Source organism: Talpa occidentalis, unplaced genomic scaffold (genome assembly GCF_014898055.3).
Source record: "Talpa occidentalis isolate TD23 unplaced genomic scaffold, MPIMG_talOcc4v2.1 talOcc4.14, whole genome shotgun sequence".
NCBI lineage: Eukaryota > Metazoa > Chordata > Mammalia > Eulipotyphla > Talpidae > Talpa > Talpa occidentalis.
The window spans coordinates 39031698-39056628 of record NW_023601433.1 but is presented as its reverse complement, the minus strand read 5'-3'; the positions used below and the strand labels follow the sequence as shown (position 1 = coordinate 39056628).

Genomic DNA, 24931 nt, shown 5'->3' with positions numbered 1-24931 from the left:
AAAAATTAAACATGCATCTACCCCAGAAGACCTGAATTCAACTCCTTCACCAGTAAAATGCTTCTGCAGAGAATTGACTCTAATGCCCTGAAGCAGAGATTTCCCACCAGCAGTTTCATTAGCATCAGAGATCTTGCTGAAAATGCCTCTTACAGGGTAGCAGCCCAGAATTACGGAATTGGAATCTTTGGGTGAGGCCCGGAATCAGTGCTTTTAATAAGCCCTCCAGATGACTCTGCCTTCAACTGAAGTCTGAGAACTATCACACTAAAGCACCCAATTATGTAATGAATTAATGATTCTTTTCTGTACATCTAGAATGGTACTAGTTATACACCATTCTTGAGAGAATTGAGAAAAGTCAAATCATTTTCTGTCCTGTGGTTCAGATGGGATAGCTGAAAATTCTGCAGAAACACTTGCATATGTGTACTGATTGGTCTTAACATTAACATCATCTTCCAAAGAGTCCCAAACTGTACATAGTATCCTTGTGCACACCCACAGGAGGCGGGTAAAGCCTAGCACCTTCTATACTGTGGAACACTATATTGCTGTCTAGAAAATGAACAACAGCTACATGAACAGGATGATTCTTGTCACCAAGAGTAGTGATGAAAACCTTCAAGTCAGAAAAGACATCTCCTGGGCCTCCCTCGTGGCGCAGGTGGTTAAGCGCCACACTGTTAGGCTGTCCGCAATCTCTGCAGCGCCGGTTTGATCCCGGCCTGGCCGGCCGGCGAGAATCCCACATAACAAAACAGACCTCTCCCTCCTGTCTCACCCGCTGCTTCCCTAGCAGTGTATTTCAGTCAGTCTGCCTGTTCTGTTCCCCGCTCTGTCTCTGGTGAATCCTCTTACCCTCCCATGCATCTGGCCTGTTCCCCGGTTCTTGTATAAATGAATAAATCTTTTTTAAAAAAAAAAAAGACACCTCCCATGTGATTCCATAAACAGTGAACAGGCTGCATTGCATAGGGCTAGTTCTAGATGTCAGGGTAGTGGTGCTTTTAGGAATGGGGAGGGGAGAGCAGGAAGAGCTTAGAGGCAGAGTCTTTTTCGAGCGGGTGTGTTCACCTTAACTGCACCTATGTGTCCATTCTGGGGCCTCTTTTGTATATGCATCTCACAATAGAAAAAGGAAGAAAGAACTAGTTAGATATAAACAAAGTTAAAATAAGTCATAACCTAGGGGGATCTATTTGTATTATTTGTCATCAAAGATCAGTGTTCAGAATATATCAATAACTACTCTTAAAAAAATCAGACATGTTGGAAAACACATTGGAAAAAATGGGCAAAATACCTGATCAGGCACTTTGGGAAACAGGAACTAAAAGGATATGGCGAGACCTACACTCTGCTCTTGGCCAGGCCCCCTCAGTGAGCGACTGCCATTGTCACCAGCGCTGGTCACAGGCATCGCGCAGCCCTTCTCTGGGATCCCTGCTCTTGTGCGGCAGGGGATGTATTGGCAACACCCAACCGATGGGAGAATCCCCACCCCCCCATGGCTATTTTTTTTTTTAACCTCAAAACTTATATAGTATTGAAAGAATATATACCATTAGAATATACACCACTCTAACCTTTAATTTTAGATTAGCTCATCAATTTTCCCTATTGGCATTAACTAAAAGGTCTTTTGGGTGCCTTCCTAAAACTTACCGCCTCTGTTAGCAACTTTCAAATGCAGCTTTCTAACCCAAAGGGAGAACACAGTGGGGCCCCCACCCTTGTACACACAGTATTTTTACTCTGATTATGTGTCTACTCACATTTTTTTCCTTCCCTTTATTTTTAGGAAGATGATCAAATGCTTCGACCATTTGTACACCAACAGTCACAAATGTTAAAGGACTTTGGGGATCTATTAGAATCCAGCTTGTGGAAACTGAAAAATGATGTTGCTCTTATAGTGAAAAAGAAGAGAGAATACTTACAGCATATCCAATAATGAGGATACACCAACTGAAAACTTTCGAACTTTGGGTGCTGATGATTATTTTTGCATCCAATGAACTTAACTTTGCTATCAGATGAGCTGTAGACTCTACATATTCAACCCATTTCCCATGTAACTGCTGTTTTTAAGCAAAACCCACCTTCAATTTACGATTAATAAAAGTGAATCTCTCCCCAGCGTGAAGAGGGGAGACATCTGCAGTGAATGGTGAGCACTCTGAGTGCTGGGATTGAATTGCTAAGGTTAAATCCTGGTTTAATCCATCATAGCAATTGTGTGATTGGGACACATGATTTAACCTCACTAAGCCTCTTCCCTTATGTTATATGGAAATAACAGTAATTTCTGGGGTACGCAGTACTTACTGTAGGTGGATACAGAAGCAACTGGTAAGCATTTGCTGTTAGTACTTTTAAACAGTTTCAAGTAAAGCTCTTTTGATGTTTCTTGCTGTCAGACCTAAAGGCAATGGTCATTTCATACCCTTCATTTTGTATCCTTGCTCTGAATAAACGTGTTATTTTACCTTTCATCTCTGCTTTATAGGTTCATTTGAAATATGTTCAATGCACTAAGCAGCATTCGTGCCTATCCTGCAGGTGGCAGAGATTAAGATTGTTGAAAGATCTCACGGGAGTTAGACAGTCTCAAAGCCAGGCTTGATTCCACAAAGAATTGATTCGTGGGCTAGAGACTCCTCACAGCAGCAGTAGTGACAATATTGACTTTCATTGAGAACTTATGTAAGTGCCAGGCACTCGTCTAAGTGCCATACATGTTAATTCACTTAACTCTCAACATAATTCTATGCACTCAGCACTTCCTTCCATTTTAAAGGCTAAATAAGAGAGGCTTGGGGGCCTCCCCTGGTGGCGCAGCGGTTGAGCGCTGGGCTGCGAGGCTTCCCGCAGCCGCTGCAGCGCCGGTTCGCCAGCGAAGGTCCCACAAAAAAAAAAAGAGAGGCTTGGCCAGGCCACTGTAAGCAATGGGCTGACTCTGCTCTGTGATCCCAATAAGCAGCTAGTCATGAGACCTGTTGCTTCTGTACAGCTTTCCTGATTTTAGAGATGATAAAAACTTTTTAAATATCCCACAAATGGTACAGTTGAGACCAAATCCTGGCAAGATGAAGCAGTTAGGATGATAATACTACCTAGAAAGATCTCTTTCTCTCTAAGGCAGACATTCTCTTTCTTCTGTATTAGCAGCAAGGGAGGTCTCCCAACACGAGTAACATTCCTGTACCATACTTCCCACTGTAGAGAAGAAATCCCATACAGGTAGTGCTGTCTTCTTTATGTAATGAATGTCACAGAACTCTGTGTGTGCGCTTCTTACAGGTTTTATACAAAACAGAAAGTCCTTTGCCTTATCTAGGGCTTTAGTGGAAAATTCAGTTAAAATAAAAAATTAAATTAGAGAAAAATTCTGCTTAGGAAGTGAAAATCAATAGAAACACATGAACTGTATCCTTAAAAACTAACGACAGGTACACAACCAGGGAAAATGAAAGACAAGCCCACTGACTAGCAGCAAATAGGACAGATCATTTAGGAAGCACATTTCTACCACTACTCAAATATTTCAATAGGTCTATACACAAAACACCATTCAATTGACAATACTTTATTATTCAACTCAGGTAACAATCCAAAATCAGTCAGTGTAGATGGGTTAAAAACTAAAAAAATGGCAAAAAGTGCAGTTTCATTTAGCAAAGACCCACACAATACATAGACTCATCAGAAAGTAAAATCCCACTCAATATCATGGCAAGGAAAGCAGCAGTAACTGCCTTACAGGAACACCAGCCTGAGTACCTCATCAAGGAATCTGTTAGCAACACAGATAGAGATACCAACCCCTCCCTCTATCACCATTATAAAAATTGACCATGAAGTCTTCAATGAAAAAGTCAATCAAGTATTAGTTCTCTCTCACAATCAATAAAATCACAAAATCAGCTAAGATTTGAAATTTAGGTAAGCTAATACAATTTCCTGCTTTTAATGTATACATATTTAGATTTGACAATCTTTTCCACCTGTAGTCAAACAGACTTACAGAAGAATTTCAAATATCAAATAAAAAATGCTGTTAATTCAGGCATTTCATAACCAGTTAATTCTTCAAATGAGTTTAGACTTCAGAGCTGCTAATGACACTAAATTCAATGCCACGTTGGCTGAGTCTGTCAATCAACTTTGTTCTGGAGAAAGCCGCTCCCGGTGTGAAGACCCCGCCCCTGAAAGGCAACAAAACAGTACACAAAGTCAATCTCCAGCCCCTTGCTCTGCTATCATAATTTGCTACAGGATTAGCTGTCTATCACTGCAGAACTCATGAAAACCTGATTCTTGATTCTATCATGGTCTTACAGGCTTCACTCCTAAAATCAGTCAAATAAGCAAGTAGTTATTACTCAAAGGAAACTAGTGCCACAGCAAAACCCATCTAGATTTGATCAAACAGTGAGATAGTTTCCACAACACTGTTGTTCAAGGGGCACACTGAGGATCAACACAAGCAATCACTGTTGTTTGTAAAGACATTCCTCAGATTCAAGAGGATGAAATAGAGTTGAGTGAAATAAATTTAGGTAATCAATTATTATTAAAGCTTAAACAAGACAAAGTGGCTAAGAAAGTTCTTTAAATGTAATGGATGACATTTATAAAATGCCAAATATTCTCAAAGGCTATGTAAATAACTGAAAAAAATTTAATTAGGTTTCACTTTATATAATTATGTTCATTACTTAATAATAATAGTTCAGGTCATACCTAAATTTATTTATTTCTAAGCCTGCAGGCCTATGCTCATTTGTAAAGCTGGCTTAGTTTTAGTGTAGTGACCAAATGGTCCAGTGAGATAGTCTACTTGCTAATCTTCTAGCTAGGATACCATGACTCAATTCACATTTGGTGTCAGGGTTCCCAGTGACGGCTTGGTTTCATCCAGTACTGATTAAAGGCTCCTGTTAGTACTACCTTAACAAGAGGGACCTTTCTTGAGTAGCTCACTCTGTACTTCCACTATTTTTATAAGGAATCACAGTCAACTTACATAGCTCTCAAACTTTTCTGTCTGATCTCATTTACCTCTGCATTCTTCCCAGAGGCCTGTGAAGAATTGTCTTTCTCATAATTTTAATTTACCTTTATCTCTTGGTCAATGGAAATGGAAGTGTTTATGTGCAGAACCAATGCTTCAAAATCTAATTAAAATAGCTAAAATATAACACAGCTGAAAAAAAAAATCTTTGAATAACAAGAAAAGCAGAGTCTTACCCCTTAGGAAGAGAAGAGGCATCATTTAGAAGGGTCATGGCTGCCTGTACCATGGCTATGGGGGTAGCCACATAGCCAGCCTCTGCAGAAAATAGTTAATTAAGAGAAAGTACTCATGAAGTATGCATTCAACAACATCCGAAACTCAAATGGTAGATTTTATATTTAACTCAATGTTTACAAAATTTTCTGAACATTCTGTTCACTTCTTAACAAAAAAAATAATTAAATATTCAAGACTTGTAGTAAATGCTTTAAATCATTAAATTCATTTAATTCTCCTAAAAATGATATGATGTTAGTATTATTTTCACCCCTATTTTACAGATGAGGAAACTGAGACACAAAGAAGTGAAGTGACTTGTCCAGCTGAGCCACAATGACATTCAGGCAGCAGGCTCAAGGTCACTCCTACCCATAAAACGTGCTCCTCCTCCACCACAACTGAACACAAGGGTTCCAGGTCTCCTGTTTCTCCATGAATAACCTTCACTTTAAAAAGACTCAGTATCTTACACAGAAACAACTGAGAAAAGAAGTCCAACTTTAAGAACTTGTTAAATTCAAAACAAGTCTATAAAGAAGTAGACCATTAATATTTTTGTCAAATGATGGTCACTTATCTTAAAAAGTCAGGTGGGAATTTGAAAACAAAGGAAGATGCAAAGATATTTTTACTATGTGGCTTGATTAAAACTGCAAAACAGTGGTTCTGTGCTCTATCAGAATGATGGTCTTTATTAATCTTATACAGTAATGCACAAGAGGGACAGTTTCTGTTCTGTATAGTTCTCTGAAATTTACAGCCAATAGTTCTTGAACTTTTTTGGGTGGCAGAAATTTTTTTTAACATCTATCAAAAGTTGTTTTACCTTCCTTAGAAAAACGAACATGTGCACACACATTTTACAATGTCAGGGTATTTATAGATTCCTAAGTAACACTGAACCACAGCACAGTTTTGATTGATGTTATAATTACTCTGCTCTAGGGCCTCTCCGGGTGGCACAGGCGGTTGAGCACCGCATTGTGAAGCTGTCCGCAGCCTTTGCAGCACCGGTTCGATTCCGGCTGGCCAACAAGGGTTCCCACATGGCGCGGCAGACCTCTCCTGTCACGCAGACCTCTCCTGTCACACCTGCTGCTCCCCTCAGCAGTGTATTTCGTCAGTCTGCCTGTTCTGTTCCCCACTCTGTCTCTGGTGAATCCTCTCACTCCCCGCACCTCTGACCTATACCCCAGTTCTTGTATGCATAAATAAATCTTAAAAAAAAATAATTACTCTGCTCTAAAGAGGTCCTTGAATATGAGAAAAAACATAATCACCAACCAGCCCCTTTTCTTAATAATATTAAAATTTGTCATTCAGAATTACTGAATCACACTGAGAAAGAAAACCAGAAGAATTTATTGGATTGTATGAATTATTTATTTATTTATTTATTTATTAAGATTTATTTTTATTTATTTAAACAAGCATTGGGTACAGTCAGAAGCGCGGGCGGGTGAGAGAATTCACCAGAGCCAGAGCGGGGAGCAGAACAGGCAGAAGGACCGAAGTACACTGCTGAGGGGAGCAGCGGGCAGCAGGAGAGGTCTGCGCGCCATGTGGGACCCTCCTCCGGTGGCCGGGGAACAGTGGGAATTGAAACGGCGCTGCAGAGGCTGCGGGCAGCTTCGCAACCCAGCGCTCAACCGCTGCGCCACCGGGGAGGCCCTGTATCTTAATTTTAAACCTTCCAGTTGACAGAATCAATTTAACATTATCTATGTAGTAATTTAAAATGATTCTGTCAAAGGAAGGATTTAAATTATTGATACAGGGCCTCCCCGGTGGCGCAGCGGTTGAGCGCTGGGTTGCGAAGCTGCCCGCAGCCACTGCAGCACTGGTTCGATCTTCGGCTGCTCCCCGGCCACTGAAGGAGGGTCCCACATGGCGCGCAGACCTCTCCTGCCGCCCCCTGCTCCCCCCAGCAGTGCACTTCTGTCCTTCTGCCTGCTCTGCTCCCCGCTCTGGCTCTGGTGAATTCTCTCACCCTCCCGCACTTCTGACTGTACCCAGTGCTTGTATGTATGTATGTATCAATCAATCAATCAATCAATCAATCTTTAAATAAATAAATAAATAAAAAGAAGACAAGGGGGCCTCCCCTGGTGGCGCAGTGGTTGAGTGCTGGGTTGTGAGGCTGCCCACAGCCTTTGCAGTGCCGGTTCAATCCCTGGCTGCCGGGAGGGTCCCACATGGTGCAACAGACCTCTCCTGCTGCACACGCTGCTCCCTTCAGCAGTGTATTTTGTCGGTCTGTTCCCCACTCTGGCTCTGGTGAATCCTCTCACCCTCCTGCACTTCTGACTATACCCAGAGCTTGTATAAATAAATAAATAAATCTTCAAAAAAAAATAAAAATAAAAATAAAAAGAAGACAGGGCCGGGCCTCCCCTGGTGGCGCAGCAGTTGAGCGCTGGGCTGCGAGGCTGCCCGCTGCCTCTGCAGTGCCGGTTCGATCCCTGCCGCCAGCAAGGGTCCACATGGCGCGACAGACCTCTCCTACTGCACCTGCTGATCCCCTCAGCAGTGTATTTCGTCAGTCTGCCTGTTCTGTTCCCCACTCTGGCTCTGGTGAATTCTCTCACCCTCCCGCGCTTTTGACTGTACCCAGTGCTTGTATATATAAATAAATAAATCTTAAAAATAAAATAAAAAGATGACAGTGTGATGTAAGGCATATAACCATGTAAGACAATGTTAAGACAATGTAAAGCTCTCATTCTTAAGTGATATGTGAAATACCTGGTCCTTTCACCTGAGTACAAATTTTGATATTTGGTTTGCTCTTATCGGCACCAAAACCTTGGTTGTATCCTTGACCAAAGAATGTCATTGTAAATGATGAGGCATCCATCTGAGAAGAAGAAAGCAAAGGGCTTTTTTAAATAAAGATGTCATTTCCTCCCTGAATACAATAAAACCTACTTCATGAGACATTTGCAATAGATAAAACACACCTAACAGAATAACTGGTTATCTTTTAAGCATGGGTTGAAAATTTAATTCTTTGAAAAATGCAAGTTTTAATGACTGGTGCGAAGCTGAGAGTAGAAGGCTGTGAGGAAAAGGGATGAGATAAAGATGATTCTTAGGTTGGGGCTTAAGGAAAGACAGCACCATTAAAACAGGCAGTTTCAAAGGAAAAACTGGAGGTAGATTTCAATTTGGAGCGGTGGTGGTAGAATATGATAATCTTGTTTTAGATATCTGATTAAGGTGAGAAAAAAAAATAGCCAGCAAGTAATGGAAAAATGTGGGGCACAGATATATAATCACTCCACTTAGCGATGGAAAAATTGACTAAAAAATTAAATTCTAGAAGACTTATCCAAGTATCTTATACAATTACTAAATTCTGAAATAAGGTAACAGAATTCAGACATGCTCAACCCATTTTTATAAAGTATCAACTAAGGATCAGATACTATATTAGGTTTTGAGACATAAATAAAATATGGCCCCTGTCTTTCTTGAAGGTGAAAGTTTAGTGGAGGATATATATATATAAACAGATCTAGAAACACTATGAGACATAAGTTCAAAAGATGCAGGACTAGTTCAGAATAGGGCATTATTAAATCCACTGAGAGCAGAGGGCAGGGATTTGAAATATGTACACACATACATCCTCAGAAAAGCTTATTACACAGAAAAGTAGGGTGGGTACCAAAAAGGAAAAACATTATTTAACGGCAAGAAGGGATGTGGTAGCATGGTTGGTCACAATCTAACAGGCTAGAACATAAAAGAAGAATGGGGTTATACTAAGACATCAGAAGTGCAGACTAGTTCAGACACACATTCCAGGACTTGTCTACCCTGTGTGAGATGCATGTGCCACATGATCATAATACTCTTGGACTAGGCAAACCTTTAGCATTAGAACAATTTTCAACAGTTTCTAGGCTGCTACTACCAATTAGTGAGAGTTACCATGAAAAATGAAGCCTATCTACCATTTCAGAATAGATCACAAAGGGCCCGGGATGACGTCACAGCTCCAGAGATAAACTTCCAGACAGTGGTACTCTCTAGGTATAAACCAAAATTGCCCTACCTGACTTGAAACCTTAGTGATTCAGGCTGCACATCAGCCTTACTTGGGAGCCTTTAAAAAGCCCAATGCGTTGTCCACATTCCAGATGAACCAAAAACCCACATCTCTGGTGATCAGTTTGGATCTCATCTGAAGTTTAAAACCATTATGCTATGCTTCCAGTCTACTTCAAACCTACTGAATCAAAATGTTGAGATATAGGGTCAGACATGTATATGAAAAAAGCTCCCTGAGTGATTTAAATCCAGGTTAAGAATCACTGCCAAAGTAGTAAGTGAGGGAACATTTTTAAAGAAGGTGATGACAATGTCAGATTTGCGTTTAAGATCTCTTGAACAGGGCCTCCCTGGCGCAGGCGGTTGAGCACAGTGCTTTGAAGCTGTCCACAGCCTCTGCAGCGTGGGTTTGATCCCGGCTGGCTGCAGAGACACCCACAGGGTGCAGCAGACCTCTTCTGTCTCGCCTGCTGCTCCCCTCAGCAGTGTATTTCAGTCAGTCTGCCTGTTCTGTTCCCCACTTTGTCTCAGGTGAATCCTCTCACTTTCCCGCTCATCTGGCCTATACCCTGTTCTTGTATAAATAAAAATGCAACTCAAAGTAACAATGAAATGCATACTTCGTACTTATTAGAATGACTACTTAAAAAAAAAAACAGTAAATAACAAGTGTTGGCAAGGATGTGGAAACCTTGGCACCTTTAAAAAACAAACAAACAAACAAACAAACAACTAGCAACAATAAATGTTGGCTAGGATGTGGAGAAAAAGGAATTCCCCCACACTGCTGGTGGGAATGTAAGCTGGTCCAACCACTACGGAAAGCTGTGTGGAGGTTCCTCAAACTACTAAAAACGGAGTTACCATATGACCCAGCATTTCTACTCCCAGGAATCGACCCAAAAACATTAATTCAAAAGGATACCTGCACCCCTATGTTTCTTGCAGCACTATTTATAACAGGTAAGATAGGAAAACAACCCAAATGCCCAAAAATAGATGGCTGGATCAAGAAGACATGGTATATATACACAATGGAATACTAATCAGAGATCAAAAAAGATAAACTCATGCCATTCACAGAAACATGGAGACAGAAGGGATTATGCTCAGTGAAATAAGCCAGAGGGAAAAAGAAAAATACCAGATGGTTTCACTTATAGGAGGAATATAGGGGAAACAAATAAGGGATCAGGAAAAAATAACAACAACAATAAATAAAAAAAGCAAAACTGACAGGCAACTATAAATCAGAGACATTCTGTACAGGAGGGAAAGAGAGAGGGATCAAAACAGGGGTGGGAAAAAACAATGGACTATGGTAATGGTGCACCACTGAACTGGCATTGGGAATTTTACGGGGACTACAGCTAAGAGAAGAAAGCAAACATTGTACAAAAATGAAAAATGATGTAAAATATATAAAACTAAACAAATTATAAAAAAATAAGCCAGTCACAGAAATACAAATATCTTATGATTACAGTGATATGGAGGTAATTTAAAATGGTGGTTGCCAGGGGCTAGGAGGTGAGGGAAAGGAGTTATTATTTTACTGGTAGAGTTTCACATTTTCAAGATATTAAGAATTGTGGAAATGGATGGTGGTGATGGTTGTCTAACAATATGAATGTAGAATCTGATACCATTGAGAACTGAAAAATTGTTAAAATGATAAATCACATGTTATGTGTATTTTAACACAGGAAAGGGAGAGACAAAGGAGAGAACGGAAGAAAAAGGGGAGAAGAGATGGGAGAAGGGAAAAAGAGAGAGAGAAAGAGAGGAAGAGTGTCTGAACCAAAGTAGTTTTGATGAGTTTGGAGAAAAACGTAAAATTATGCCTATGTTTATGACTTGGCAGATGATACTGTCACCAAGTGAGATGAGAAATACAGAATAAGAAGATCTGGGGGTAAATAAATTCATATTCTGACATGTTGAAGTAGCTAAGGATACTCAAGTCAGAATGTCTAGTAAATAGTCGTCCTTGTAAATCTGGCGATCTAAGTGTGCCAGTTAAAAACACTTCTGAGATGACATAAGGAGAAACAGCTAGAAGTGGGCCAGGGATGGAGCCCTGGCTATCACCGGCTTTTAAGGAATAAAAAGAAGTGACAACAGAGTAAAGGGGGAAAAGGAACAGAGAGGAACTTGAAGAGCAACCATGGGAAGCAAATATTTCAAGGACAATAATGTCGAAAATAATAAACAAAGCATTTAATGTACTTAGCCTTTATAAGCCAATGCCAACTTTAGCAAGGGAACATGCAGAGTGAAGGAAGAAGAGAGGACTCTTTTTAGGTTGAAAAAAACACTAGCATGTTTACAGCATGAGGAGAAAGAGCCTGTAAAGGCAAGAGGCAGAATTTACAGGAGCGATAAGGAATAATCCGACAACAAAGTCAGGAGGGAATCTAATCAAAAGTAGCAACTGTTGAGGATATAAGACAGATGGTAATTCAATTTATCTACCATAGGAATCCTAGGGATGTGAGTAAGAAGTGGGAGAGGAGGTTAGGGCAGAAGAGAGGAGGCTGAAAAAAAAGGAAGCAAAAAATGAAGAGTAAATATATTTGATATCTCTATGAAGTAAAGCAAATAGTTCTAAAACCAAATGGTAAGTCCGATTTGGTCATTTACTTGCTGCAGGACCTTAGGCATATTTTTTGTGTCTGTTTCCTCATTTGTAAAATGCAGAAACTACTTACCTCAGAAGGTGTTTGAAAAGATTAAGCAATCAAATTTAAGTAAAGAATGGTAAGACTATCTGAAGGCAAAGATAAACAGCTGGGACTACATCAAATTAAAGAGCTTCTGCACAGCAAAAGAGACAATAACCAAAACAAAGAGAAACCCCACCGGCTGGGAGAAAATTTCTGCACCCAACACTAATGATAAAGGACTGATCACAAAAATCTACAAAGAGCTGATGAGACTCAACAACAACAAAGAAAATAATCCAGTCCAAAAATGGGCAGAAGAGCTAAAAAGAAACTTCTCCAAAGAGGAAATACAAATGGCCAACAGGCATATGAAAAAATGTTCAACATCACTTGCAATCAGGGAAATGCAAATCAAAACTACAATGAGATACCATCTCACACCAGTGAGAATGGCACATATTAAAAAAACTAGCAACAACAAATGTTGGCGAGGGTGTGGAGAAAAAGGAACTCTCCTGCACTGCTGGTGGGAGTGCAAACTGGTCCAACCACTATGGAAAACTGTGTGGAGATTCCTCAACCTACTAAAGATAGAGCTCCCATATGATCCAGCAATTCCACTCCTAGGTATTTACCCAAAGGACACAGAAACATCAATTCCAAAGAGCACCTGCACCCCTATGTTTATAGCAGCACTATTTACAATAGCTAAGCTTTGGAAACAACCCAAATGCCCAAAAATAGATGACTGGATCAAGAAGATGTGGTACATATACACCATGGAATATTACTCAGCATTCAAAAAAGATAAACACATGCAATTTGCAGCAACATGGATGGCGCTGGAAGGGATCATGCTCAGTGAAATAAGCCAGAAAGAAAAAGAAAAATACCGGATGGTCTCACTTATAACAGGAATCTAGAAAACCTAAATAAGGGACCAGGAAAAAGAATAACTATAAGAAAGAAAAAATCAAAATCAACAAACAACTATGAACCAGAGACACACTATGGGGGATGGGGGGCAGGGAAAGGAGGGATTGGGGTCAAAATAAGGGGGTTGTAATTGTATGGGGAATATAAAAATAAAATTAAAAAAAAATTTTAATTCAAAAAAAAAAAAAAAGAATGTAAGATTATCTGAAACCTAGTGCCCCATCAAGTGTTAGCTATTATTGTAACTGCACTGAGAGAAGTAAAAGAAAAATAAAAGAAAAATATTATTTCAAAGGCCTAGATACAAAATAGAGTTACCTGTTTTTGTGTTGGACCTTGTTTTGAAAAATAACCAAATGAGAAGAGCCGTGGGAACTAAAGGGGAAAGAAAAAACTCCTTAGTGGTGTCTTTAAACACTCATGAAAAATACTTCTAAAGATCTAGTTTCATAAAAACAATACTTACTTTTATGAGAAGTTGCCTTCCAATGCCAAACCTCGCAAAGAATAAAAAGAAAAGTCCTGCAAACATCAGCTTAATTACAGAGGTGATGCCTCCCACAGTTAAATAAGCAGCATACTGAACCTAGATGAAGGAGATAAAATCAGAATGTTACTCCCTTTTTTTTTAGATTAATATCAGAAAGTTAGTTAATTAAAATTTACTCTGTAGTCATAAATATCAAACAAAAGGCTTCCACTTTATGAATGTGTTATGTTCTGAAAGCCCATTTACAAAGGAGACATTGGGGTCATATTTTAAAGAAAATTATTAGTCCACAATAATATACCTGAGGTTTAACAGTTATAAATCACAGAATATGATGTAACATAAGATGTAAACATCTTATCTTTTAACTTAAGATCGCAAGCTGCCTGTTCAAATCTCAGCAATGACAGCAATTATTTCAGAAGAGAAAGGATGGTACTCCAGAAATAGCCAGGAGGAAAAAGAGAGGATTCCCAGACATCTTCACAAGCATTAGAAAGAATATTCCAACAGCTGAAACGCTAAACAGGGACTGTTGGGTGCTTCAGACATTGGGATTTCCTAAGCTGAATTATTAACACTGTGTTACATTAAAAAAGTATTCAGCAAGACAGGTTTGAATTACGGGGAGAAGTTATTGCCACTCATAAAATGCAAGATGCCTTATGTTATTAATTCTGTGTACTTCCAGAAATGGAAACAGTTACTACTTTATACCTATATTTTCTTTTTTTTTCTTTTTTTTCTTTATAAACATAGAAAACCTACATTAGACAGAGAGAGGACCTCTAACAAAGACTGTTCTCCATTAAAACAAAAATCATAAATACTTACAGGTGATTCCTCTGAATTTTCATGTAAGTAACGCTGAGTTCGCTTCACAACAGACACATCCGCTCCCAAAAAAGGAATGGAGTAACTGTTGAGTTCTCTGCAGTAAGAAATTAGCCACCTGCAAGACAGCCCCATGAATATGTTGCATTTTCTCCATTTACAGTGACTGTATATTTAGCTAGTACATTTCTGAATAAAATTTTTAACTTTTCTTGGGTCGGTAACAATAATGAAGATGGTAGATGTGCTCTTAAAATTTATTTGTCTTTTATTCTCTACACCTTTTCTCCAACAAGTGACAAGTAGAAAAGTGTAGTACTCTTCATAACATGAATATTTAACTTATGTAGTCTAGTTATGTTTTACCCCATTGATTTCCTAGACAATGATAGAAAGTACATTCATTTCAATAGCCAAACTGTTTAGAGTTCTCACATAAATGCTATTAACAAATTCATCTACATAAAATCATCACATGAAGATGGTGGTTTCACCACATGAAATTTGATTGACATTTAATTTTGATATTGACAGTAAAATTTACTTTTTCTCAGATTTCAAATGTGTAATTATATATGAAGTACTTAAGCTTAGGTGCCAAGTGTATTTCATTGATGTTTGCAAACAATGCTGAACCTACTTTTAAAAAGTCTCCAGGCTTTTATTAGTAGTATATTTTATTAATAATCAGTTCAACAACAATATACTTAGGGTAGATATACTGAAAAATGGATTTTAAGTTAACATACCTTCTTTTCAATTTTGGACCAATGATAGGAACAGGTTTCAGATTTGACTTTTTTCGTAGTTTTTTCAAATTACTCTGGTCTCCAAAGCCATAAACTGCTGACTTCCAGGTACTATCATGAATACACAAACCCTAATAAAATATTTCTAGAGTTAATGAAACATGTCTCACATGACAATTATTACAATGTAAAACCAAGTCACTTACAATTGTCACAAAGAGCAGTTCTCTTCTAAGTAAGCAAGGTATACTCCCTACTTAATGATCTTGAGTTCGGTTTTCACAAACTTACATCTTCAAAAACCCTAGGCAGCAATAACACATTACCTTTGTCATATTCAATATTTATACTGACATATGCCCTTTCTTTTTCCCTCCGAACATTATCTTAGACTTTTTAATGAGTCACTGAGTTTCACTTCATTTTCATTCAGCTAACTGACCGCATTCCTTCAAATTAAACTCTCTTGTTATACAACATAGGTGTTAATGCCTCACAATTTAAGTTACATTCATATCTCTTATGATATGTTCAAATTTATGCATAGACAGCATACTGTCCCTCTATCCCTTCCTTGTTGTATTCAGTGCCCTATCTGCTTCCAATATCCTGTTTCTAACCCAAAGTTATTAACAGTCTTCCATGAAAGAATTGTTAAAATCATTTTTAAGAAACTTTTTAATTAATTTGATTTATAGTTTTTTTTCTCAATTCTGAAATTTCTTTCTGGTACTGAACTCAACATAGAATGGACTCCATGTTAGATTTTATTCCTACTTTCATCTGTCTACTTCTTTTTCATCTCTTTCATGAGACTCTTAGCCCTCAGTCATTTCCATACTTTCAATATAATTAAACCTTCCACAACCCTTACCTCTAAATCCAATTAAAAATGAGTGGCAAGAAAAAGAGCATAATCTCAGAATGTTTTTAGTATGTATCCTTTTTTCACCTAACTTCTATCACACAAATATTTTAATTATTTATTACATAAATATTTTGAACTTCATTTATAATTTTGATTGTAAACAATTGTTAGGACTTCTTATATGTTATTTACCTTATTTGAATGAACAATATCATTTAGAATTATTCAAAACCAACTTTATCACAAGACTTTGAAAAAGAAGTATCAGTAAAGCAGATGTGAATATAATTATTAGTAAGTAAAATAAAAGAAACAATAAAATCAACAGAAAAGTCAGGTTTTTATATCATAGTTTTGATGACCATTTTAAGGCAGAGAGACAAACCTAAATTCCATTTTAGTACATATTAATTTTTGCTGTTTTGTTAAAACTGAAACAAAGCTAAAGGTCACAGGGTTCAATTTTTGAAAACTACTCTAAATATGGGCCTCACCAACTTGATCTATTTGTAAGATTTCCAAAGACCAGAAAACAGCCTTTTAAAAACTTAAGATTATCTTCTTACACAAATAAGCCACGAAAAAAGCCAAAAATCACTAAAATAAAAATTAATTTCATTGAAAAGTATAACAAAAAGTACACAGAACATAAATCTACAGTTTAGTGAAATTAGGAAGCAAACATACATGTAAGCCAGAAGACTCTGTCCTGCTTTTATGGTAATCAAGAAAAATCCTAGCTTTTCTTAAGTGTTTTACCACCTAAGTTTTCAGTCCTAAACAGTATAGTGAGTTTTGCCTGTTTCTAAACTTTACAGAAATGTAATCACACAGTGTTTATTTTCCTTTGAGTTTTGCTTTCCCCCCCCACCAAATTGTCACATTAAGATTTGTCATAAAGGGCCTCCCCTGGTAGCACAGCGGTTGAGTGCTGGGCTGTGAAGCTGCCAGCAGCCTCTGCAGTGCAGGTTCAATCCCTGGCTGCCGGTGAGGGTCCCACATGGCGCGCAGACCTCTCCTGCTGCACCCGCTGCCCCCTCAGCAGTGTGTTTTGTCAGTCTGCCTATTCTGTTCCCTGCTCTGGTGAATTCTCTCACCTACCCTCGCTTCTGACTGTACCCAGTGCTTGTATAAATAAATCAATCAATCTTAAAAAAAAAAGTGTCATATATTGCAAGTAATATCTACTCTGCAGCTGGTTTCTTCATTTTTTTTTTAAAGGGTGTCTTGATAAACACTCTCAATTTTAAAAGTATGCAAATTTTCAGTTTTTGTTTATATTTAATGCTTTTTGTCTTTATAAGAAGTCACTTGACCTTGAGTCAGTGAAACAGGTCATCTTCTAAAAGTTGTACAGTTCTGCTGTTTACATTTAGGCCCATAATCCACCTAAAATTTACTTTTATACATACCGCAAAGTATAAGTCCAATTTCATTTTTTCTCTACATTGATACCATATTGTCCCATCATCATCTCCTGAGAAGCCCCTTTGTCATATATCAAATATCCTCATATGTATGAACTACTCTCTCTCTATTCTGTTCCACTGGCATATTTATATCTCTCAGCCAATGTAAACACTGACTTCATATAATAAAACTTGGTATCTGAAAGTATCTGTCTACCTTATTCTCCTTCAAGAATGTTTTGATTATTTTGATGCTTTGACTTTCCATATACATTTTTATGTCACCAAAACAAATAAAACCTGTTTGAAATCTTGATTGGAATTACATGAGATTATAAATCAATTAAAGGAAAACTAACATCTTTATAAAACTGAGTCTTCCAATCCATGAATATGGTGAATTCTACCATTTATTTGTGTTCTTCAAGGTCTCGCAATAATGTTTTAAAGTTTTCTTCGTAGCAATCTCACATGTTTTGTTATTCTTAGGTCACTATGTTTTATAAATGGTCTCTTTAAAAAAAATCATTTTCTAAGTTAAACTGGCAATGCAGCTACCTTTTATATTAATTTTATATCCATTAACAATAAAGACTTTAGTGGAAATAAATAAAATACAGAATAGGGCCTCCCTGGTGGTGCAAAGGGTTAAGATGCAACCTACAAAGCTATCTGCAGCCACTGCAGCATGAGTTCAATCCCCGGCTAGAGAGCTGCCCACATGGTGCAACAGACCTCTCCTGTCTTGCATGCTGCCCCCTCAGCAGTGTATATCAGTCAATCTGCCTGTTTTGTTCCCTACTCTGTCTCTGGTGAATCCTCTCACCCCCCACACCTCTGGCCTGTACCCCAGTTCTTGTATGCACAAATAAATAAATCTTTTAAAAAAATAAAATGCAGAATAGAAAATAGGAAAAAAAGTCAATGAAATCCAAGGTTGGTTCTTTGAAGAGATTAAACAAATTGACCAATCTTTATCTAGACCAACCAAAAAAAAAAAAAAAAAAAAGGGGGGGGGGGAGGAGAGAGAAAAACCACTTAAAAAAAAAAGTAAGAGGCATTATTACCAATCTTACAGAAACAAAAAGGAGTACAAGAGAATACTATTAACAAATGCATGCCAGCAAATTAGATACTTAAATGAAATGGAGAAATTCCTAGAAAGATACTATAATGGATTTAGTTGTAAATAAATAAATCAATAAATCAACCCTCCCTCCACAATTTATACCCTGAAGTTCTAATTGCTAGTACCCCAGAACATGATCTTATCAGAATAGGTTGCTGAAGATGTAATCTGTTACTATGTTACTGGATTAGGTAGGCCCCAACCCAAAATGATTGGTATTCTTATAAAAAGGAAAAATGTAGACATAGACACAAACATATGCCACATAAAGATGAAGGCTGAGATCTGAATGATGTATTTACAATCGAAGGAGTGCCAAAGATTGCCAACAAACCATCAAAATCTAGGGGGAAAGCGTGGAACAGATTCTCCCTCACAGCCTTTAGAAAAACAAACCCTACAAACACTTTAATCTCAGATTCTAGCCTTGAAAACAATGAATTTCTGTAGTTGAAGCAATCTAGTTTTTGGCACTTTGTTAAGGCAGTCCTAGGATACCAATAAAGACAAACTGTATTAGTGTATACAGACAAACCAAGACTGACTCACAGAAAAAAATAAATCTAATAGATTTACAAATCTATTAGAAATAAAGACAGTAAACTAGTTATCAAAAAAACTTTCCACAAAGAAAATTCCAGATCCAGATGACTTCACTGATGAATTTGACCAAACATTTAAAGAATTAACCAATTCTTTACAAACCCTTCCTCAAAAGTATTATTACCATAATACCAAAACTAGACAAAGACATTTTATCTAAAGCAAGATACATATTCAACAATCCCTATTAAGATCCTAATGGCATTCTTCATAGAAACAGAACAAAAATACCTAAAAATGTATATGGAATCACAAAAGACTTCAAATAGCCAAGAATAATGGCAGTATAATGCTCATGAACTTTAAACTACAATATGAAGGCACAGTAATCAAAACAGTATGGTACTGGAATAAAAACAGACAGAGATAGATGGAATAGAATCAAAAGCTCAGAAGTAAAACCACAAATATATGGGTAACAAATTTATGATAAAGGAACCAGGAACATACAATGGAGAAAGAAAAGTCTCTTCAATAAATGATGCTGGAGGGCCTCCCTGGTGGCACAGCGGGCTGAGCACAGTGCTGTGAAGCTGTCCGCAGCCTCTGCAGTGCTGGTTCGATTCCTGGTTGGCCAGGGAGATTCCCACACGGTGTGGCAGCCCTCTCTCCTGTCTCGCCCGCTATTCCCCTCAGTAGTGTATTTCGGTCCTTCTGCCTGTCTGCTCCCTTCTCTGTCTCTGGTGAATTCTCTTACCCTTCCATGCCTCTGGTCTGTACCCCAGTGCTTGTAGAAATAAATAAATCTTAAAAAAATAAACAAATAAATGATGCTGGGAAACTGGACAGCCACATACAAAAGAATGAAACTAGGTCACTATCTTAAATCATATGCTAAAATCAATTCAAAATGGATTAGAGACTTGAAAATAAGACCTGAAACCACAAAATATATATAAGAAAACATAGGTATAGTTCTTTGACATCAGTCTTAGTGATGTGGATCTCTGTGGATTCATCTCTAACATTAAGACAAACAAAAAAGAATATAAACATATGGGGCCACATCAAAATAAAAAACTTCTACACATTGGGGGGCGGAGCAACATGGCGGTGAGGAGACGCTGCGAGTAAGATCTCCCATTAAAAAAAGTTAATAGGGAGGAAAAGCGGCAGGTCCCAGTGAGAACTGGGACACGGAAGATAAACGGGTGACGCCAGCAAACTGCCCGAAGAAGAAAGTTGCCATAAAAGAGGACTAGAAGGGAGGAAAGCGCAGAACCCTGCTCCCCTCCCCCGCCCACAGAGGCGGCACTCTCCAACCGGCAGAGAGGAGGAAAACAACAAACTAAAACGACCAACAAGAACAAACGACGCAGCAAGCGGGACTGTGAGTGGAAAGGAACTATTGCAGCCACCACACCCCGTGAGCAGGAGCTGTGGAGAACCCTGCAGGATTCGCCGCGGCGGTGAGCGAACGGCTCCGGGCGCCATTAGAGAAGAACAAAGACCCCGGGAGACTCGCACACAGCCCGGGCTGCCGGTAAGCTTGCGCAGAAAAGCAGCGCACTTGGCGCACTTGAAAAGCAAACGCGGACCAGGATCCCGGCTGCCCAGGTCCCAGCGCCTGCGACCTAGGCTTGCGGGGAGACGCGATGAGGCCCTCACGGGGGTGAAAGTCCCTAACTGAGTAAGCAGGAACCAGGCGCCCAGGCACGGGAGCGGGTGCAAAAGGCGCCATTCCCGCGCCACTGAACTGGGCTACAGCCCGCGTCCTGGACCTGAGGGCTTTGAACTGAGATCCGGGGCACGAAATTCTGGGCGTGGGTTCTCCATGACGGTGGGGCACAAGGCAGACACAGCACCCCAAAGCCGTTGAGGTTTACCCTACCATTCTCGCTCTCTGTTCCCTGTCCCACGGGGGTGGGGGGGTTGAAAAACAGCCCCCCAAGGACAATAGGAGAGATCTCTGGCGCCACCTAGCGACCAGAAAAAAAGTCACTAACACCCCATAGAACATAGGGAAATTTCTTAAGACTTCTTGAAAAGGGCAGAAGGCTTCTGGAGGACCCAGTGGCCAGCTGGGAAGTTAGCCCACGCCAGGCCCCTTCCAACCAGCAGTCTGAGCCCACAGAGGGAGCAGGCACCCACGTCCAGGGCAGACCGGGCACGCAGAAGAGTGTGCCTGAGACCGGATGCACAGGGACTGCGTCCCGCTTCGCCAGTTTAGAACAGGGACATTTCTTCAGTAAAGACTGCCTAAAACCAGCAGAAAGCTCCCCCAGAAGCCAGAGATGGTTCCTGGAGGAGCCAGAGGGGAGCGGAGAAGTTCACCCAAGATGACGGCCAGTCCGAGCAACACAGTGTCCCAATGCATACGACAAATTAGAAAACAGACAGTAGGGAGTAGAAGAACCACACGCAACCTAACAACGCCTCAGAAAAGAAGCACACCACAAAAAGAAAACCACCCTCCAGATTGCAACGACAGTAACTTGGAAGAACTTCTGAGCCTTCCAGAAAGAGAATATAAAATTGCCCTGATTAAAAAAGTGGCAGAAGTCATAAAGGAAAACAACAATCAGAAGAAGGAAATTGAGTCCCTAAAGAGGGAAAACAATGGTCAGAAGAATGAAATTGAGTCCCTAAAGAGGGAAAACAAGTCAGAGAATGAAATGAGTCCCTAAAAGGGAAGTAAAAGAAATGCAAGAGATCAAAGAATTAATGGAGGAGCTAAAGAACTCTGGGAAAAGCAATGAAAGCAGAATAGATGAAATGGAAGAACGAATAAGTACTCTTGAAGACACAGAAATAAAAAGAACCAAAACAGAAAAGGAAAGAGATGTACGAAGGAAAAAGAACGAAGAAAGACTTCGGGAACTATCTGACTCCATGAGGAAAGGAAATATAAGAGTAATAGGAATTCCAGAAGGAGAGGAGAGAGATGTAGGAACAGAGAAAATATTCCAGGAGATAATTGAAGAGAACTGCCCAAATGCGAAGGAGGTATATCAATGAAAATTGATATACAAGAAGCAAGAAGAACACCAAACTTCCACGACGAAAGGAAAAACACAGCAAGACACATAATAGTAAAGCTCCCAAGAATCCAGGACAAGGAAAAAATAATGAAGCTGACAAGAGGGAAGAAACAGATAACATTCAAAGGAAAACCAATCAGGCTGACATCAGACTTCTCTGAAGAAACACTACGGGCAAGGAGAGAGTGGAGGGACATAGTCAACAGACTCCAAGAAAACAGATGCCAACCAAGAATACTCTATCCCGCAAAGCTCTCTTTCCTCTATGAAGAAAGAATATGGACCTTCCCAGACAAAGAGAAACTCCGGAATTTCATTGCGACTAAACCCCCACTCCAAAAAATACTACAAGGAATCCTAAAGCCAGAACCTCAGAGGGACGAATAACAACGAAAGAAGACCAAAAAAAAAAAAAGTTATTAAAAGAATAAATAAATAAAATCAAAGGAAAGACAAACATAATGGCAAATACAGATGCTAACATATCAATATTAACTCTAAATGTAAATGGACTAAACTCTTCAATAAAAAGACACAGAGTTGCAGCCTGGATTAAGAAACAAAACCCAACCTTTTGCTGTCTCCAGGAAACACATTTAGCTACAAAAGATAAAAATAGGCTCAAAGTCAAAGGATGGAAAACAATCCTACAAGCAAATGGACCAAAAAAGAAAGCAGGAACAGCTATACTTATATCAGATAAAACAGACTTCAAACTCAAAAAAATAAAAAGAGACCCCAATGGTCACTACATTATGATCAAGGGGACAATACTTCAAGAAGAAATAACACTCATTAACATATACTCACCAAACGAAGGAGCACCAAAATATATCAGACAACTGTTGTCCTCTCTGAAAATAGACATCAGAGAAAACACATACGTAGTGGGAGACTTCAACACACCACTATCAACAATGGATAGATCAACAAGACAAAAAATAAGTAAAGAAACTAAAACTCTAAATAAGGACCTAGAGCATTTGGGCTTAACAGACATCTATAGAACACTAAACCCAAAAAAAACGGAGTACACATTTTTCTCAAGCGCACATGGATCATTCTCCAGGATCGATCACATACTGGGGCACAAGACAAACATCAACAGATACACCAAGATTGAAATCATACCAACCATTTTTTCTGACCATGAAGGCATCAAACTAGAAATAAACCATAAAAAGAAGGCAAGGAACTATCCTACCTCATGGAGATTAAAAACCACACTACTGGAAGACCACTGGACTAACGAGGAGATCAAAGAAGAAATTAAAAATTTCTTTGAATTGAATGACAAGGAGGACACTAATATCCTAAATGTATGGGATGCAGCAAAAGCAGTAATAAGAGGAAAATATATAGCAATAGAAGCTCACATCAAAAACAAGAAGAACTCAAAGAAACAACCTAATCTCGAAGCTCAGAGATCTAGAAAAAGAACAAAAAAAAAACCCTAAAACCAGTAGAAGAAAAGAAATAATAAAAACCAAAGCAGAAATAAATGAAATTGAAACTAAAAAAACAATCCAAAAGATCAATGAAACCAAGAGCTGGTTCTTTGAAAAAATCAATAAAAGAGACAAACCCCTAGCCAGGCTCACAAAGGAAAAAAGGGAGAAAGCACAAATAAACAGGATCATAAATGAAAGAGGAGAAATCACAACGGACACAGCAGAAATCAAAAGAATAATCAGTAACTACTATGAACAGTTATATGGAAACAAGTTCAACAATCTAGAGGAGATGGACAAATTCCTACAACTCTACAATCACCCAAAGCTAGATAAAGAAGAAATAGAACACCTAAACAGACCAATTACAAGCAGCGAAATTGAAATGGTAATCAAAAACCTTCCCAAAACAAAAGCCAGGACCTGATGGATTTACAAATGAATTCTACCAAGATTCAGAGACGAATTAGTGCCTATCCTTCACAAACTCTTCCAAAAAATTGAGAAGGAAGGGACAATACCAAACACGTTCTATGAAGCCAACATTACACTAATACCAAAACCGAACAAGGACAACACAAAAAAGGAAAACTACAGGCCAATCTCCCTAATGAACACTGATGCAAAAATCCTCAATAAAATTTTAGCTATCAGAATCCAACAATGTATCCATAAGATAATTCACCACGACCAAGTAGGATTCATTCCAGGGACACAAGGATGGTTTAACATCCGAAAATCAATCAACGTTATCCAACACATCAACAAAAAGAAATATAAAAACCATATGATAATATCAATAGATGCTGAGAAAGCTTTTGACAAAGTGCAACACCCATTCATGATAAAAGCCCTTGAAATTCTTGGGATACAAGGAACATACCTCAACATCATAAAGGCCATCTATGACAAGCCAACAGCCAGTATCATTCTCAATGGTGAAAAGCTGAAAGCAATTCCATTAAGATCTGGAACAAGACAAGGATGTCCACTCTCACCACTGCTTTTCAATATAATACTGGAAGTCCTAGCCAGAGCAATAAGAGAAAGACAAACAAGGAATCCAAATAGGAAAAGAAGAAGTCAAACTATCACTATTTGCAGATGATATGATAATATACATAGAGAACCCCAAAAACTCCACAGAAAAACTAATTCAACTCATCAATCAGTTCAGTAAAGTGGCAGGATACAAAATCAACATGCAAAAGTCAGTAGCCTCCCTATACACAAACAATAAATCTGAAGAAGAAGAAATCAATAAAACCATCCCTTTTATTATCGAAACAAAAAAAAATCAAATATTTGGAATAAATCTAACAAAGAGGTAAAGGACCTATACAAAGAAAACTATAAAACACTGTTAAAAGAAATAGAAGAAGACACAAAGAAATGGAAAGACATCCCCTGCTCATGGATTGGAAGAATAAACATTATTAAAATGGCCATCCTACCAA

The 24931-nt window shown here is 38.7% G+C and overlaps 2 protein-coding genes across 2 annotated transcripts in view; one reads left to right on the top strand and one right to left on the bottom strand.

The window, feature by feature from the left end:
* LOC119244134 (kinesin-like protein KIF28P) overlaps positions 1–2667 on the top strand; it is a 45326-nt gene extending 42659 nt beyond the window's left edge. The window contains exons 22-23 of the mRNA XM_054694964.1: positions 1805–2173; positions 2566–2667. Of these exons, the coding sequence (XP_054550939.1) occupies positions 1805–1957 (153 nt within the window). The 3' untranslated portion in view covers positions 1958–2173; positions 2566–2667. The remainder of the gene's footprint in view (positions 1–1804; positions 2174–2565) is intronic.
* Positions 2668–3553: 886 nt separating this feature from the next.
* SCCPDH (saccharopine dehydrogenase (putative)) overlaps positions 3554–24931 on the bottom strand; it is a 44805-nt gene continuing 23427 nt past the window's right edge. The window contains exons 6-12 of the mRNA XM_037510326.2: positions 15034–15164; positions 14285–14402; positions 13427–13546; positions 13279–13335; positions 8048–8159; positions 5257–5338; positions 3554–4211 (exon numbers count right to left, since the gene is read on the bottom strand). Of these exons, the coding sequence (XP_037366223.1) occupies positions 4106–4211; positions 5257–5338; positions 8048–8159; positions 13279–13335; positions 13427–13546; positions 14285–14402; positions 15034–15164 (726 nt within the window). The 3' untranslated portion in view covers positions 3554–4105. The remainder of the gene's footprint in view (positions 4212–5256; positions 5339–8047; positions 8160–13278; positions 13336–13426; positions 13547–14284; positions 14403–15033; positions 15165–24931) is intronic.